The sequence below is a fragment of the Apodemus sylvaticus genome, chromosome 13, assembly GCF_947179515.1.
Source record: "Apodemus sylvaticus chromosome 13, mApoSyl1.1, whole genome shotgun sequence".
NCBI lineage: Eukaryota > Metazoa > Chordata > Mammalia > Rodentia > Muridae > Apodemus > Apodemus sylvaticus.
In genome coordinates this window covers 27,103,379-27,117,652 of record NC_067484.1, presented here as the reverse complement: position 1 = coordinate 27,117,652, position 14,274 = coordinate 27,103,379, and the positions used below count along the sequence as shown (strand labels likewise).

The 14,274-nt window shown below is 38.4% G+C and overlaps 2 protein-coding genes across 2 annotated transcripts in view; both read right to left on the bottom strand.

Moving 5' to 3' along the window:
- C13H18orf54 (chromosome 13 C18orf54 homolog) overlaps positions 1-14,274 on the bottom strand; it is a 624,273-nt gene that overhangs the window by 366,723 nt on the left and 243,276 nt on the right. The gene's annotated exons all lie outside the window — the stretch shown is intronic.
- Positions 6,378-9,865, bottom strand: LOC127664079 (dynactin-associated protein-like). Its single transcript, XM_052155968.1, has 3 exons — positions 9,809-9,865; positions 7,435-7,515; positions 6,378-6,674 (listed from the first exon to the last, which is right to left on the bottom strand). Exons 1-3 carry the CDS (start codon positions 9,863-9,865, stop codon positions 6,378-6,380), a joined length of 435 nt encoding a protein of 144 aa, XP_052011928.1.

The following is a 14,274-nucleotide window of genomic DNA, read 5'->3' as shown; positions in this document are numbered from 1 at the left end:
GGGCAGACTGGATGGGATAGAGGGTTTGCAGAGGGGAAACCAGGAAGGGAGGGAATAACATTTGAAATATAAATAAATAAAATAACAAATTAAAAAATTAAAACAGTTCCTTACAAGGACACCAGAGGTCAGACTTATGCTATTGGACCAGGCATCAGTGCCACAAGACCTCTGGGGTGAATCCTGGTTTCCTAAGAAAGGTCAACAGACTGTGGAGACAACCAAACTAGTAGAGAAGTTTAAGAAGCCATTGGAAATGCAGGATTATTCCCAAAAGGACTAAGACAATCAAAAGCACATTTGGGAAAGGCCATTTGCTAAATGATAGAAGTGATAGGTCAACAGAAGTAAGTTTCCTAGAATAGATGTAGAGTTTGTACAGAAGCAAAGAGAGGGGTGGAGTCCCCTCTGAACATGACACTATTTCATAGTCAGGTTATACCTAAAAAATTCATAGACATTTATTTCTCACAGGTCTGAATATTGGCAGTCCAGTATCCAGGCAGAGTCAGTAAGTAGCAAGGGTCTGCCTTTTGATTCATGGAGAATTATGTAGCATGGATTATGGAAACCATGTTCTTATTGTTTCTATTCTCATTTAACAAAGGCAACTAATCTCACTGAAGGGTTGTCTACCTTCATAACCTGCACACTACCCTAGCCACCCCCAAGTGTGTGATACCACTTTCCTATCAGTTTGCCAACATGATAACCAAGAATAAACATTACTGGGTGTTATATTCCAGAAGTTCAGATCTGAACACAAGTGCTGCTGCTTATGACTATTATTATGTCTGATGGCAAATCAGAAGGAAAAATAAAAGAGCCGTTATTAATGATAGACTATAGCCAGCATATTAGCTAGGACGAGCAAGCCAGAAGACCGTGCCAAGGTATACACAAAAATTAGAAAGGCATTAACAACCAGGAAGACATAAGCTAAATGTGAAGAGCAAAGCTTAGGTGTGGCCCCACAGCAGAGTCCAGTTGACAGCCCTTGGCTACTGTTCTTTGTCTTTGATGCCTCTGTGTCCCATTTGTTTGGGAGGCTCTGTACTTTGTGTTAAAGCAGTCGTGCTGAAAAGTACTGGCTGGCAACCAGCAAAAAACCAAACTAAGTGCTCTTCTGTGGTGCTTCCACAAACAAGTCTTATCCTGTAGTATGACCAAGATGGGGAACCATCATTGCCGGTGATGTGCCCACAGTTCCAAAGATATATAGGCCAAAGTCTGAAAGGAACTGTCAAGAAACCAAGAGCAGTAAAGAGTCATCAAGGCATGTAAAACACAAGACTGAGAAAGCGTGGGAGAATAAAGTGCCAGAAGATCAGTGATTTTAAATCCAAATCTTGTTTCTCTGGTGTGTTGGTACAACCATGGCTTGCTGATGTTGGAGAGTTTGGTTCAGATGCTGCCATATTGCCTAGATTTCTGTTAGTAGCGTTCCTGCGTTTGCCCTTTGCCATCTTGTTCTCTGGATTTAGTTGGTCTTGTCCCTGGCTGGTGTTTGGGCCTCCTGAGGGGCTCTGGGGCTATTACTGCAACACTATATTGCTGGGTTTCCCCTGTAGCAGAGTGCTGCTGTGCTGTCCTCCTCTTGGGTGCCCTTGCAGGTCTAGTGTGCTTTGCCCCAGATTGTGTCTGTGGACCAGATGGAGCCCGTGTGCACCCCCAGGGAGTGCCGATGGTGTATGCTGCCGGGACCTCCCCTGCGTGCTAATCACTCCACTGGGCAGCTGATCCCCCAACCGGGTTGGTGCACACAAGGTTAACCTGGCCGCCCAGGCCCTGGATCCAGGAAAAAGCCTGGGAGGCCAAGGTCAGAGCAAAGTTCCCCTCGGGCTATGACTGTCAACTGGGTCAGCCAGGTGACCAGGATAGCGGGCGTGCATGCTCGTGCTCCCCAAAAGCGCCGGGAGAGTCTGCTGTGCTAACAACCTCCTGGGCGGGTTGACACACAGATGGCCCACCAAGCCGCCCAGTTCTTGGGGTCAGTCCAGGGCCTGTTGGGCCCTAGACTCCCGCTTTGTTAGCCTCAGGCTATGCCTGTTAGCTGGCTCTGCCTGCCAGAGCTCTCTGGCGTCCTGTATGCAAAATGGCAGCACTCGCGCCAGCCCGGGCAAAAAAACATCCTGGCTGGGTTGGCACCCCGATGGCCCCCTGAACAGCCCAGGGCCTGGGTGCTGGCCTCGGGTTATGTTTGTGTACCTCAGTCTGTCTAATCTCTCTGGAGTCTGAAACCAAGATGGAGGTGAGCCTCTCCTGAATGGCAGGAGGCCGAGTTCTGAAGTGGCTTCCGTGCAGCGAAAGGCACCGCAAATCCTCAGCTGCTTGCAGCCCGGCTGGTCAGCGAAGGTCAGTGGTCGTGGGCGCAGGACCTATCTGGACCCTGTGTCGCCTTGGGTCCACTGCTGATGGCCCTTCGGCTGGACCAGCCACTGCTGCACTGCTGCCGCCACAGCTGCCGCTCGCCGTGTCTTTGCTTTTAATTTTATTTTATCCCTTGTATTCTCAATTTCTGTTTTAATCCAGGTATTCATCTTGTCCTACATTCAATCTTTGACTGAAACATTCATTGTGTATTTTTTAATGGTTGCCAGTTTATTTCTTTAATATGAAGATCTTTTCTATGTAAGTCAGTAAGCATTTATTAATTTTTACAAATTACTTTGATGAACATCTTGCTTCTCTCAGTGGCGGCATGGAAATCTAAAACAAATAAAAATCAGTTAATTACAAGTGATTAGGAAGGCACTTCTCTGGCTAGCTGGTAGGTAGTGGCTAATGAACTAACAAGCAGAAAGCTACACTGAGTCAAGTCCACAAGCATCCCTCTTTCGTCTTGGAATTCTCATTGCAGTATACCCCTCCTGGCTAGTGTTCATGGTACTGTAAGCTGCTGTGTATGCTGTTGGAGAAGAAAAATAATATGCCTCTATCTCACTTAGAAACACTGCAAGCAAGAACATATGTCCACCCATGAAAGTAATGTGTGAATAATTATTCACAAATAATTGCACAAATGTAATGGGTGTGACCAACTATTTTCTGACTAGATCTAAACCCTGCTCCATAAGATAGAGAAATCAAGCCCTGTACTATTAACAGAACCCCAAACCCATGACTTCTTTAGTCATGAGCTCTGGTGAGAGCCTAATATTATTATTCTCCTAATTAACAGTACTAAACTGCCTCCTAAATTCTTATCTTTGTATGCATATGCTAGTATATCTCTTAAAATTCATCAGAAAAAGCTTCTCCTTGCAATGCATGTCAATAAAGAGAGCAATAACCCTTCAACTGGTCAAAAATTGTGGAGTATTCTCAGCGCTAAACGGGACGTTCATATCACAGTCCTCTGCCCAAGGCTTGGGAATCTTTGAAGCAGTGCCATTCTAAGAGGCAGCAGTGGTTGCTCTCTGCAAGGAATCAGTGTGTCCAATACTCAACAGAGGAGCTGCACAAATGACTTTATAGTCATTGTAGTGAGAGCACGCATCAGACCTGCATAAACACCAGCCAGACCAAAAAAATCGAAATAAAAATTCCAGCATAGAGGTGAGAAGATGGATAGGAAATGCCATCACAGAATGTGGAGCTATTGGCATTTCATAGTTTCTGGGAGATGGAGAGTCAACTTTACATAATGATGTGACCCTTGTAGACTACCATATTCCAGAGCAAGCCCCATTCCTAAGACTTAAAGATGTGACCCTGGTCAACTACCATATTCTAGGGCAAGCCCAACTTTGAGCGAAGCTCAAAGAGCAAAGAAGAAAAACACCTAAAAAAAATAACCTCCAGGATGCTTGGGAAGGATGGGGGCAGGGAAAAAGTAGTTCTCAGAGGAGTAAGGGGAAGGTAAACATGCTCGTTGATCAGCAGGATTAATACAGTTAAAATGGCCATCTTGCCAAAAGCAATATACAGATTCAACACAAGAAGCATCAAAATCCCAACTCAGTTCTTCATAGAGTTAGAAAAAGCAATTCTCAAATTCATCTGGAATAACAAAAAGCCCAGGATAGCTAAAACTATTCTCAACAACAAAAGAAATTCTGGGGAAATCAGTATCCCGGACCTCAAGCAATACTACAGAGCAATAGTGTTAAAAACTGCATGGTATTGGTACAAAGACAGGCAGGTGGATCGATGGAATAGAATTTAAGACCCAGAAATGAACCCATACAGTTATGGCCACTTGATCTTCGACAAAGGAGCTGAAAACATCCAGTGGAAAAAAGATAGACTTTTCAACAAATGGTGCTGTTTCAACTGGAGGTCAGTATGTAGAAGAATGCGAATTGATCCATCCTTATCTCCTTGTACTAAGCTCAACTCCAAGTGGATCAAGGACCTCCACATAAAACCAGACACTCTAAAGCTAATAGAAAAGAAACTGGGGAAGACCCTTGAGGACATCGGTACAGGGGGAAAGTTCCTGAACAGAACACCAATAGCTTATGCTCTAAGATCAAGAATTGACAAATGGGACCTCATAAAATTACAAAGTTTCTGTAAGGCAAAGGGCACCTTTAAGAGGAGAAATTGGCAACCAACAAATTGGGAAAAGATCTTCACCAACCCTTCATCAGATAGAGGGCTAATATTCAATATATATACAAAGAACTCAAGAAGTTAGACCCCAGAAAACCAAATAACCCTATTAAAAATGGGGTACAGAGCTAAACAAAGAATTTTCACCTGAAGAACTTCGGATGGCTGAGAAGCATCTTAAAAACTGTTCAGCATCATTAGTCATTAGGGAAATGTGAATCAAAACAACCCTGAGATTTCACCTTACACCAGTCAGAATGGCCAAGATCAAAAATTCAGGAGAAAACAGTTGCTGACAAGGATGTGGAGAAAGAGGAACACTCCTCCACTGCTGGAGGATACCATTTTCAAATTGGTACAACCACTCTGGAAATCAGTCTGGCAGTTGCTCAGAAAATTGGGCTCGTCGCTTCCAGAGGACCCTGCTATACCACTCCTGGGCATGTACCGAGAGGATTCCCCAGCATGTAATAAGGATACATGCTCCACTATGTTCGTAGCAGCCCTATTTATAATGGCCAGAAGCTGGAAAGAACCCAGATGTCCCTCAACCGAGGAATGTATACAAAAAATGTGGTATATATACACAATGGAGTACTATTCAGCCATTAAAAACAATGAATTCATGAAATTCTTAGACAAATGGATGGAGCTGGAGAACATCGTCCTAAGTGAGGTAACCCAGTCTCAAAAGATCAATCATGGTATGCACTCACTGATAAGCAGATATTAGCCTAGAATCTTGGATTATCCAAGTCATAATGCACATATCAAATGATGTCCAAAAAGAATGGAGGAGTGGCCCCTGGTTACGGAAAGGCTCAGTGCAGCAGTATAGGGCAATACCAGAACAGGGAAGTGGGAAGGGGTGGATGGGGGAACAGGGGGAGGGAAGAGGGCTTATGGGGAGCCAGGAAAGGGGAAAACATTTGAAATATATATATATATATATATATATATATATATATATATATATATATATATATATATATATATAAAATTAATAAAAATAATTCCCAGAAGATTGATAGTACAAAATAGGTAATAAAACACTTTTTGTATTATCCCATGTGAATCATTCAGATTCTATTGGAATTCTGCTTGTCTAATCACTTAACATAGTGGGGGTGTCATTCATAGATGAGCTGTACTAAGTGGACTAGGCTGCTGAGAAGTCAAATATAAGACTCGGGTATGGCATGCAAGATTAGGTTTATTGAAAATTGCAAGTATGGAATCTAGAACAACAAAAAGTAAGGCAGAAGACACCTTAACAAACTAAGACTTAGTACACGGGCTAGCAAAGAGTGCTTCTGTCTTTCACAGTGCCCAACAATACATGTACTCTTTGCCAAGTTACCAACCCCTGGATAGCCAGTGGCTATAAGTAGACCTACATCTCTTTTGCCCTCCATGATGCTTCTTTACCACACCCAACTCTCTCAAGGAAGTTGGAAAAAATTAGAATTCATAAGCAGTAACATGATTAACTTAGCTGCTAAGTCCTAGCCCTAATCCCTTTTCATTGACCCCTGACACGGAAAGTCTCAGAAGGAGAGAATTTCCAGAGGATGGCAGGAATTGCTGAAGCCATATCTTTCTCAGGTATTAAGTAATCAGTCCAAGACGATCACCACATGGAAAGCAGCACAGGTTAGTAGAGAACTAGGCCTAACGCAGCCATGCGCTATGGGCTGTCGTAGCAGGATCTTGGATACGTGCATCCCCTTTCCATGAGAATATTGATCTGGCTTGAAGACTGAGGGTTCATGCTATTGGTTCATATTCAATTTCAACGTCATGTTCTGGGGTGGTACTAGTCATAAACGTGGGTGTATAAACGTGGGTGAGGTGGTAGGCAAGGGTGGGCTGGTTGTATTAGTGGGAGATGGAGTAGTCTCAGGTCCAGGTGAAGGGATTGTGGTAGGAGATGGTGTCGTGGGAGAGGTGCAGGGATCTTGGCAGGACCTTCCATCTGTGTGAATGACGATGGTGGTATTGGTGGAGTTGCCAAAGGGGCCAAAGTAAAAGGCCAGAGCTGTAATAGCTGTGGCAACAAGACAAGCCAACAGGCATATTAGGAATATTTTCCAGAGGGAACACGGGCTTTTCGTAACCTGAAAAGCATTACAAGAGTGATTATTTCTGCAATGTGTATCTGAAACAGATTTCAATTAGAAGACAAATATATTTCATTATTCTTAAATGCTATTAGGGATATACAAATGTCTCCCCTTACACACACACACACAATATATATAATTCTGTAAGGACAACAAAATCCCTCAGTGCTCCCTTCTGTATTAAAGCAATGTTTTCATATTAAAAAGATTGCCTTAAAAATCATCATAATATTATCAGGTACAAATGTTTCAAAGTAGATAATTTTTCTAATTAGCAGTGGCAAGTATAAAAGTGCAGGTGTATTTAGATAGTTGTCTTTGGAAGATGGAACTTTGCAGGAACCTTTTTGTTTATTTTTGCTCATTGTTCATTCTTTCCAGATTTTCACATTAAATATTAATACTTGTAATTAAAATTATTAAGCATATTTTGCATGTCAAGCATAAATACAAGGATCTCATTGTTCATTCTTTCTAGATTTTCAAGTTAAATATTAACACTTGTAATTAAAATTATTAATCATATTTTGCATGTCAAGCATAAATACAAGGATCTCACTAAAATATACAGAGAGAGTAAATTAGCTTTAATCTATGTGATCTTACAGAAACACAATCTAGTGCTATCACTTTGTGGGAGACCTTATGATGTTCCAGGAGCCTATTAGAAGTGCTGGAGTAGGACTTGATTTGTGTTATTTTAAGTTATTCTAAGAAACAATAGATGTGTCTAACCACCTTTCTCAGACCTTACCCGATGCAGCTCACATGTCACATGGTGTGACCTACAGCCACAGTGTGTTCCTTCAGTTGAACAGTATGGATTCCTTAATAACTGTACACAAAGAGACAGAAGGTCAATAAAAAAGCAAATAGCAAGTTTTAAACTTTAAGAGTGGGTCTGATTTATGTGGTCTGGGAACATAGTACATAAAGCAAAATAATATGAATGTAGCATGGTCCAAAGGAAGAATTAGGTAAATTCTATGAGTATAGTGGCTTAATGTCGATACAGATATGTTTCTAGTTCACATAAAAAAATAAAAGAAGGACAATAGATTGATCATATCAATAGCTTCCTCAGGACAATTGAACAAGTATAAAGAGCCAGTTCCAACAAAAGTGGTCATGCTAAATGACTTCTCATGAACTAAAATCAATGGGATAATTCCTGAATGTGAACTGTTTACCTCAAAATAATGTTTTAACAGTGAGGCCCGAGGGCTGCCCATTAAAGAAAGGAGAAGTGAAGACTGTTTTCTTGAAATATTTTTCTCCTCAGTACTTATAGATAGAGAAAAATGTAAAGACAAAATTCCCAGCATTTACAAGATAATCTAGTAGCAGAATCTTGAATAATCAACCATAGAATCTATTAAAATAACAACCCACTATTAGTTATGAATATATAAAGAAATATACATAAATATATAAAGAGTATATATGCATAAATATATATGAAAATAAACAAATATACAAGGAAATATCATGAGAAAGCTTGTGCTTTCTCATGATGGGCACATGTGTGTCACTGTTCACACTAATAATGAAGTACATAAGTTGCCTAAATTCATAAATTGCAATAGAATTCACACATGGAAAACTATAAACGTTTTTGAGGAACAAGAGGCAATTCCAATAAGCAGCCTCTTACAGAAAGTTTAATAATAGTATAACCTGTCAGCTCCCTGAATTGTAAGTAATATAAGGTATGAGTTAATTGATATTCAGTTAATATAATTACAATTTTAGAAGAAATGCTTTGGTTGTTTGATAATAATTTCATGTGATAAAATAACAAACTAGAAGGATTAGATTAAGTTAAGTTTGAAGAAAGAGCAACACTTTCTCTAAGCAAGATTCTGGATGCATTAGTTTTTAATGATTTTCTAAGGTTCCCAATATAAATACCATATAATTGTTCAAAACAAGGCTCCTTTGTCTGAAGTTTAAGTACAACAAGAATGTTCAGGTCACCTGGAAAACGGTACAAAAATGGTTCATGATGGATTCAACCCCCTACTTTATTTGGTTGTTTTTTCTTTTTCTTTCTTTTTCTTTTTTGTTCCTTTTCTTTTCTTTCTTTGTTTCTTGGTTTCTTTCTTTCTTTTTGTCATCATGGAATTTTGTCTCATATATGACAAATATATGTTTTCTTGGTTTACATTATATTATGTAATATAAGTACATTACATAAAGAACTGAATTGAATCAATATTTTCATTATTGTGAATAAGCACTATAAATCACATTCTGCTACATATGGGGTCATAACCAAACTGCAGAACATATGAGGTTAAAGCAATGATGTGCAGGGTTCTTGAAATCCCAGGGAAAATATAAATTACATGTATTAAGAGTCTAGTTTTAGAAAACTAAACTGCTCTCATGTTTTTCCTAGAGTAATAAAACAATATTCTAGGAAGTTCTAACTTTGCTGTTAGTTTATATACAAAGTCTAGTCAAAAAAAATTATTTTCCTGTGTCGTGACAAAAATGGTGAAATGAAAAGTAGTTTATTTTTTATAAAGACTATATGAGAGAAAAATTCAGTTTCTGAGTCTGGATAGCTGCATGCACTCATAAACATTTCAGTTTCCTTATTTGTGAAATCAAGGCATTGGTTTTAGTATGAAATGAGATTGAGATCACTCAGATATGTTTTCATTAGTCTGAGAAAAGCCTGATTTGCATCAGCAGAATAATATATTATCAGCAAAGCACTCTCCACCATGTGATACTACCTTGATTATAAGTAGACACATTTCTGTGGGAAAATAAACAATAAGTGCTTAAAAAGGACTCATCTACGTAAAAATAAAAATAATATCACAATATTTGCTATTACAATGACTCTTCAAATCATATAACCAAGTTGATTTGATTTTGGTTTCCCTGCAGGCAACTTATCATATGTTTTGCTATACATACTAACATTCATACATCGAGGCTAATTCCCAGATATTCAAAAATATACAAATATAGTCTGGCACACTACTTGACACATCTATGATAATGACAACCGGATTTCCTCTGCAATAGTAAAGTTAAAAAGCCCCTGCACAGTTAAATGCTGAAATCAAGAGTATTAGACATGAAGGCTATTAAAAGTTGTCTGGAGTACTCACCTGCTCAGCCACGTTTTGCTCAACATTCATGGTATATTGCTGCTGCTTTCTAACCATTCTGGGGAGATGATCTCAGATGCAAGTGCAAGAAGTTCTGTGCCAAATCTGTGGATTAGAATGAAGAAATGCTGAACCTCTGCTAGCTTAACAACTGTGCCTTTAGTCGATGTGAAATCTATAAACTTCTAGCTACTTGTCCTCTTGGAAAAGGTCTAAAGGATACTACACAATTAGATAAAGAAAGATAGAGACTCTGGCTGCCTTTTAAAGTGCCAAGGAGGAAATATTCTCTTATATATGAAAAGCTTTAGGATTCTGGGAATACAGAAACTCGTGATCCCTTGTTGATTTCATGCAGTTTCTCACAGTTTAGCAATCCTGAGAGGCTTCTGAACAAGCCACAAAGCCACTCACCGATAATTCATATTGAGGAATCCTATACCTAAGCAAACAGAAGGATTAGGGTGTTGACGAAATTAAAAGGATTCAGTGATAAGACATGCTGAGATTTGGGGATTAAGAAAAATTTAAGCTTCACAGTAAATACAACTGTCTCCATTTTAAAGATAGAAACAATCTTACATTAGTAACATGGGTACATTCCTTGTCATGAAATAGTTTGGTCACAGTGGTCACATACTTGAAATGAACAAAGTTTCCTCAAGGTTTGAGATTGTTGTCCCACAAAATTAGATAGAACTAAATGCTTTCAAAGTCTTGTAATAGCAAAAGAAAACAAAAGTGAATTACTAATGTTAAACACACTTCTGAAGTTTTGAGCAAATGTAACTGGAAAAACTTTTGCTAACAAACAATAAACATAATTATATTTTATCTTTAAAAAGATAAATTTAGATGTTAGAGAACATCAGTTGGGTTATTCTAATCAGCGACTGTGTTGAATTGGTCAAGGAAATTATATTGGAATGATTTTTAGCTAAAGGTAAATATTAGAGATACTGTATTTAAGAAGCTTCCAATTCTATAAATATAGGAAGACATGAAGCTAATGTCACCTGTTTCTTGAAATACTGTATCTTGCTTTAGGTTTTACAGTGATTTTCTGTTTCCCGTCACTCTGAGTGGAACTCTTTTGGAACAGGAAAGACTCAGAGAAAGAAGCTGTAGCCTTGATTGTTTTCCACATTTCACAGGGGAAAGTGGACTTGATAGAATATGCAAAAAACGAGATGATACTTGGAATACACTGCAGAGTTCATATTCTGTGACCCTCTGGAAGATCCAACTTGTAGTAGAGAACAAAGAAAACTTTCTTAAAAGGCTTTGTGAGCTGCAAGTTTCTAAAGGATTATTCTCAGGAGGAGCTAGGGAATAGACTGAATACTGCCCCAAAAATAGTGTTTGGGGGGAATACAGATTATATTCAACATGTTTACTGAGCTCCTGTGAAATGTCCAGAAGTGAAATATCTTGATTATATGGAATTTCTATTTCAGATCCTGAAGGATCCTTCATAACATTTCCCAAAATGATTACATTAATTCACATTCCCACAATTCATGGTTCCTATTTCTCTCTATTCTCATCAACCTTTGTTGACTTTTCCCTTCTAGATAATCGTTATTTTAAAGGTAATACCCCACCACAGTTTTCATTTTAGCTCCTGATGGCCATGATGTTGAACATCTAACTCTTCATTTACCTGCTAATCATTTGCGTTTGTGTTGGACATGCCTACTTACAGTCGTTGCCCATTTTTAAGTGAGGCTATTTGTTTCCTTATTATGAAATACTAGGTCCTTGTATATTTGAAGACTAGTTCATCAAATGCATATGCTACAAATTCTCCCTCTGTGTACGTTGATACTGTGGATTGTATTCTCTGTTGTGCAGAAGGGCAGACCCTACATTCATCTGATTTTATTTTGGAGTCATATCTGAGGAACTTCACAAACCTTTGCTATGTAACTATCCCCTGTTCTCTTACAATACTTTTTGCAGTTTCAGATCTTACATTTTTATGCCTTTGATCTGATTTTAGTTGCATCATGTATGCTTGCTATGCAAAGGGTAGAATTTTAGTGAATCTGCTTGGAATATCAACTTTCCTAATGCCATGAACTTGAAGAGACTATCTTTTCCTCATTGTATGTTCTTGCACATAGTCAAAATCAATTAACAAAAGCCATGTATATTTCATTACAACTTTTTATATTTATGTTACCATGCTTCAATTGTCAATATATGTTTTTAATTTTAATTTTGGACACAACCACAAGTTGGATGTGAATGCTTTGGTTAATACCATGAATGCTCCAATTGTCAATATATTTTTTAATTTTAATTTTGGACACTACCACAAGTTGGATGTGAATACTTTGGTTAATACTCCATGAACATGCAAAGTTTTGAACGTTGAACTTTAAGGACTTCTGGAACTTACACATTTATTAGGTGGTTGGAGAGTTGATTGACATTGCATTAACACTGATATATATTCTTCACAGTAATGACCCATATCGGTGTCAAGTAGGGTGGGCACTTAACTTTTGACAGAGGTCCTGTCAAATTGCTTTTTCTGCAACAGTTTCATCATTTTAATCACTATCTTCATCTCTACATTTTTATCCTTTGACTCAGTTTTCTCCCTACAGACACATTATTACTAGTTTAGGTATACTGTAGAACCAAGCATGAGCAACTGTAATTTAAAACATTAGTTCTTCAAGGGTAGGAACTAGGTTAATTATATAAAAAGAATTTCCTGAGTGGAAATATAACCTTATAGTTTATTAGAACCTAATTACTATGGGTTGCTAACTGATAAATTACTGGATTGGCTTAGCAGTTCCATAAATATATAGTTTATGATAATTACAAAGAGTGTTCCCCGCATTTGAGACTTTAGCATAGCTAAGAGAGTTAAGGTTGGTGAGAGAATTACTGCCCATAAATACCAGGTGCCATGTTTATGTCTGAGAACTCTACCCATCCTACAGCAAGTTTCACTAACAGTGAAAGCTTCAAGTTTCTCATTTCTGCTATCTTGATAGTTTTTAATCCTTCACCCTGTCAAGTGGCTACCACTGCTATGAACTAGCTACAGCACCCAGACACTGAAGTCCCCCAGGCTTCTGGAGCTATTTCTTCCATGGAGTGTGGCTACATTTGAAACTACCCTACTCAGAGTGACACAAACAGCCAATCTCTACATAGGAATATGAGTTAGGGAAGCAAAAAGGATGATTTCATTAAGACATATTCTAGGAATTCCTGGAGATTAGCAACAAAAATGTAAAGAACGACAAAACTCATTTGTATCTAATGCCTATGATAATGAATAGAAACCACTAGTATGATACTCCAATACACATACAAGACAATGTCGTCTGACTTTCAAATCCCTCTTTTATCATTCTGTAGTTATCTTCATAGATATTTCCATAGCCATAGTTATCACTGTGGCTTTGGAAATGAGTATGAAGGTATCACAAGTATGCTCATGGGCTTGCTTTTATTTTGTCATTTTTTTTTATTTTTATGATGGTGGTTTTAAAATAAGCAATAACAACCCATGCATGCCCCATGCTTGTCATTGCAGTCTCTGTGACCCATGTCATCCCTACTTAGTTGATTCAGTGGGACATGTTCTCCTTCTGCCCTCCATCCTCTCTGACACCTACAGTATTTCCTGTCCCTCTTCAGTAGGATCCCTCATCTCCGAAGGCAGGAGACTCTGTACGTGCTGCTCTGTGCGTGGGCTATGGATATTAGCTTGGTAGTTCTGTGTGACGCCTAACAGTGGGAGAAAGTGGTATCTCTAACTCTTCTTCTATTGATTTGCCCTATCTTGTTATCTCTTAGAAACCTACTCTTTCCTGCAGAAGAAACAGAAGGGAGAGAGGTAAGGTTAGTAGGGGAGCTAGGAGGAGAGGAGAGAGAGAGAGAAAGAAAGAAAAAGAGAGAGAAAGAGAGAGAGAGAGAGAGAGAGAGAGAGAGAGAGAGAGAGAGAGAGAGAGGTATTGTGCTTGGGATGTATTGTATGAGAGAAGAAGATATTTTCTATTTAATTAGGTAGGCGAATAAATAAATGAATGAATGAATAAATAAATAAATAAATAAATAAATAAATAAATAAATAATCTATGGATATCTTTTACTTCCTGATGCTTCTCACTGGCATATTAGATGGAATTGAGTTTATGTTACAAGATTACATTGCAATCCTGTTGTAAAATTCCAAATAGGTTTTCATCTGCACTACTCTTCATGCATAAGAATACCCACCACACTAGATCACTATTCATATTTCATATTTTCAGAGTTAAAAATATTTTCCTATGTATAAGGTATAAAATATTTCTACATGGTGAGAAATTTCTCTTTCCTTCATAATAAATAAAGCTACATTTACTAGAATGAGATGTGCAAAGGCTGTCTATATTTTCATAAGACATACACAGAAGTCCTCAACAACCAAGAATCTTAGGAAATGCCCCCATAAA

Bases quoted from the DNA above. Each gene is read 5' to 3' on its own strand.
- LOC127664079 (XM_052155968.1), bottom strand. From the start codon at position 9,865: ATGGTTAGAAAGCAGCAGCAATATACCATGAATGTTGAGCAAAACGTG. The intron at 7,516-9,808 runs GTGAGTACTCCA...CTTTGTGTACAG, and splicing joins AGCAAAACGTGGCTGAGCAG to TTATTAAGGAATCCATACTG. The intron at 6,675-7,434 runs GTAAGGTCTGAG...AATGCTTTTCAG, and splicing joins TGACATGTGAGCTGCATCGG to GTTACGAAAAGCCCGTGTTC.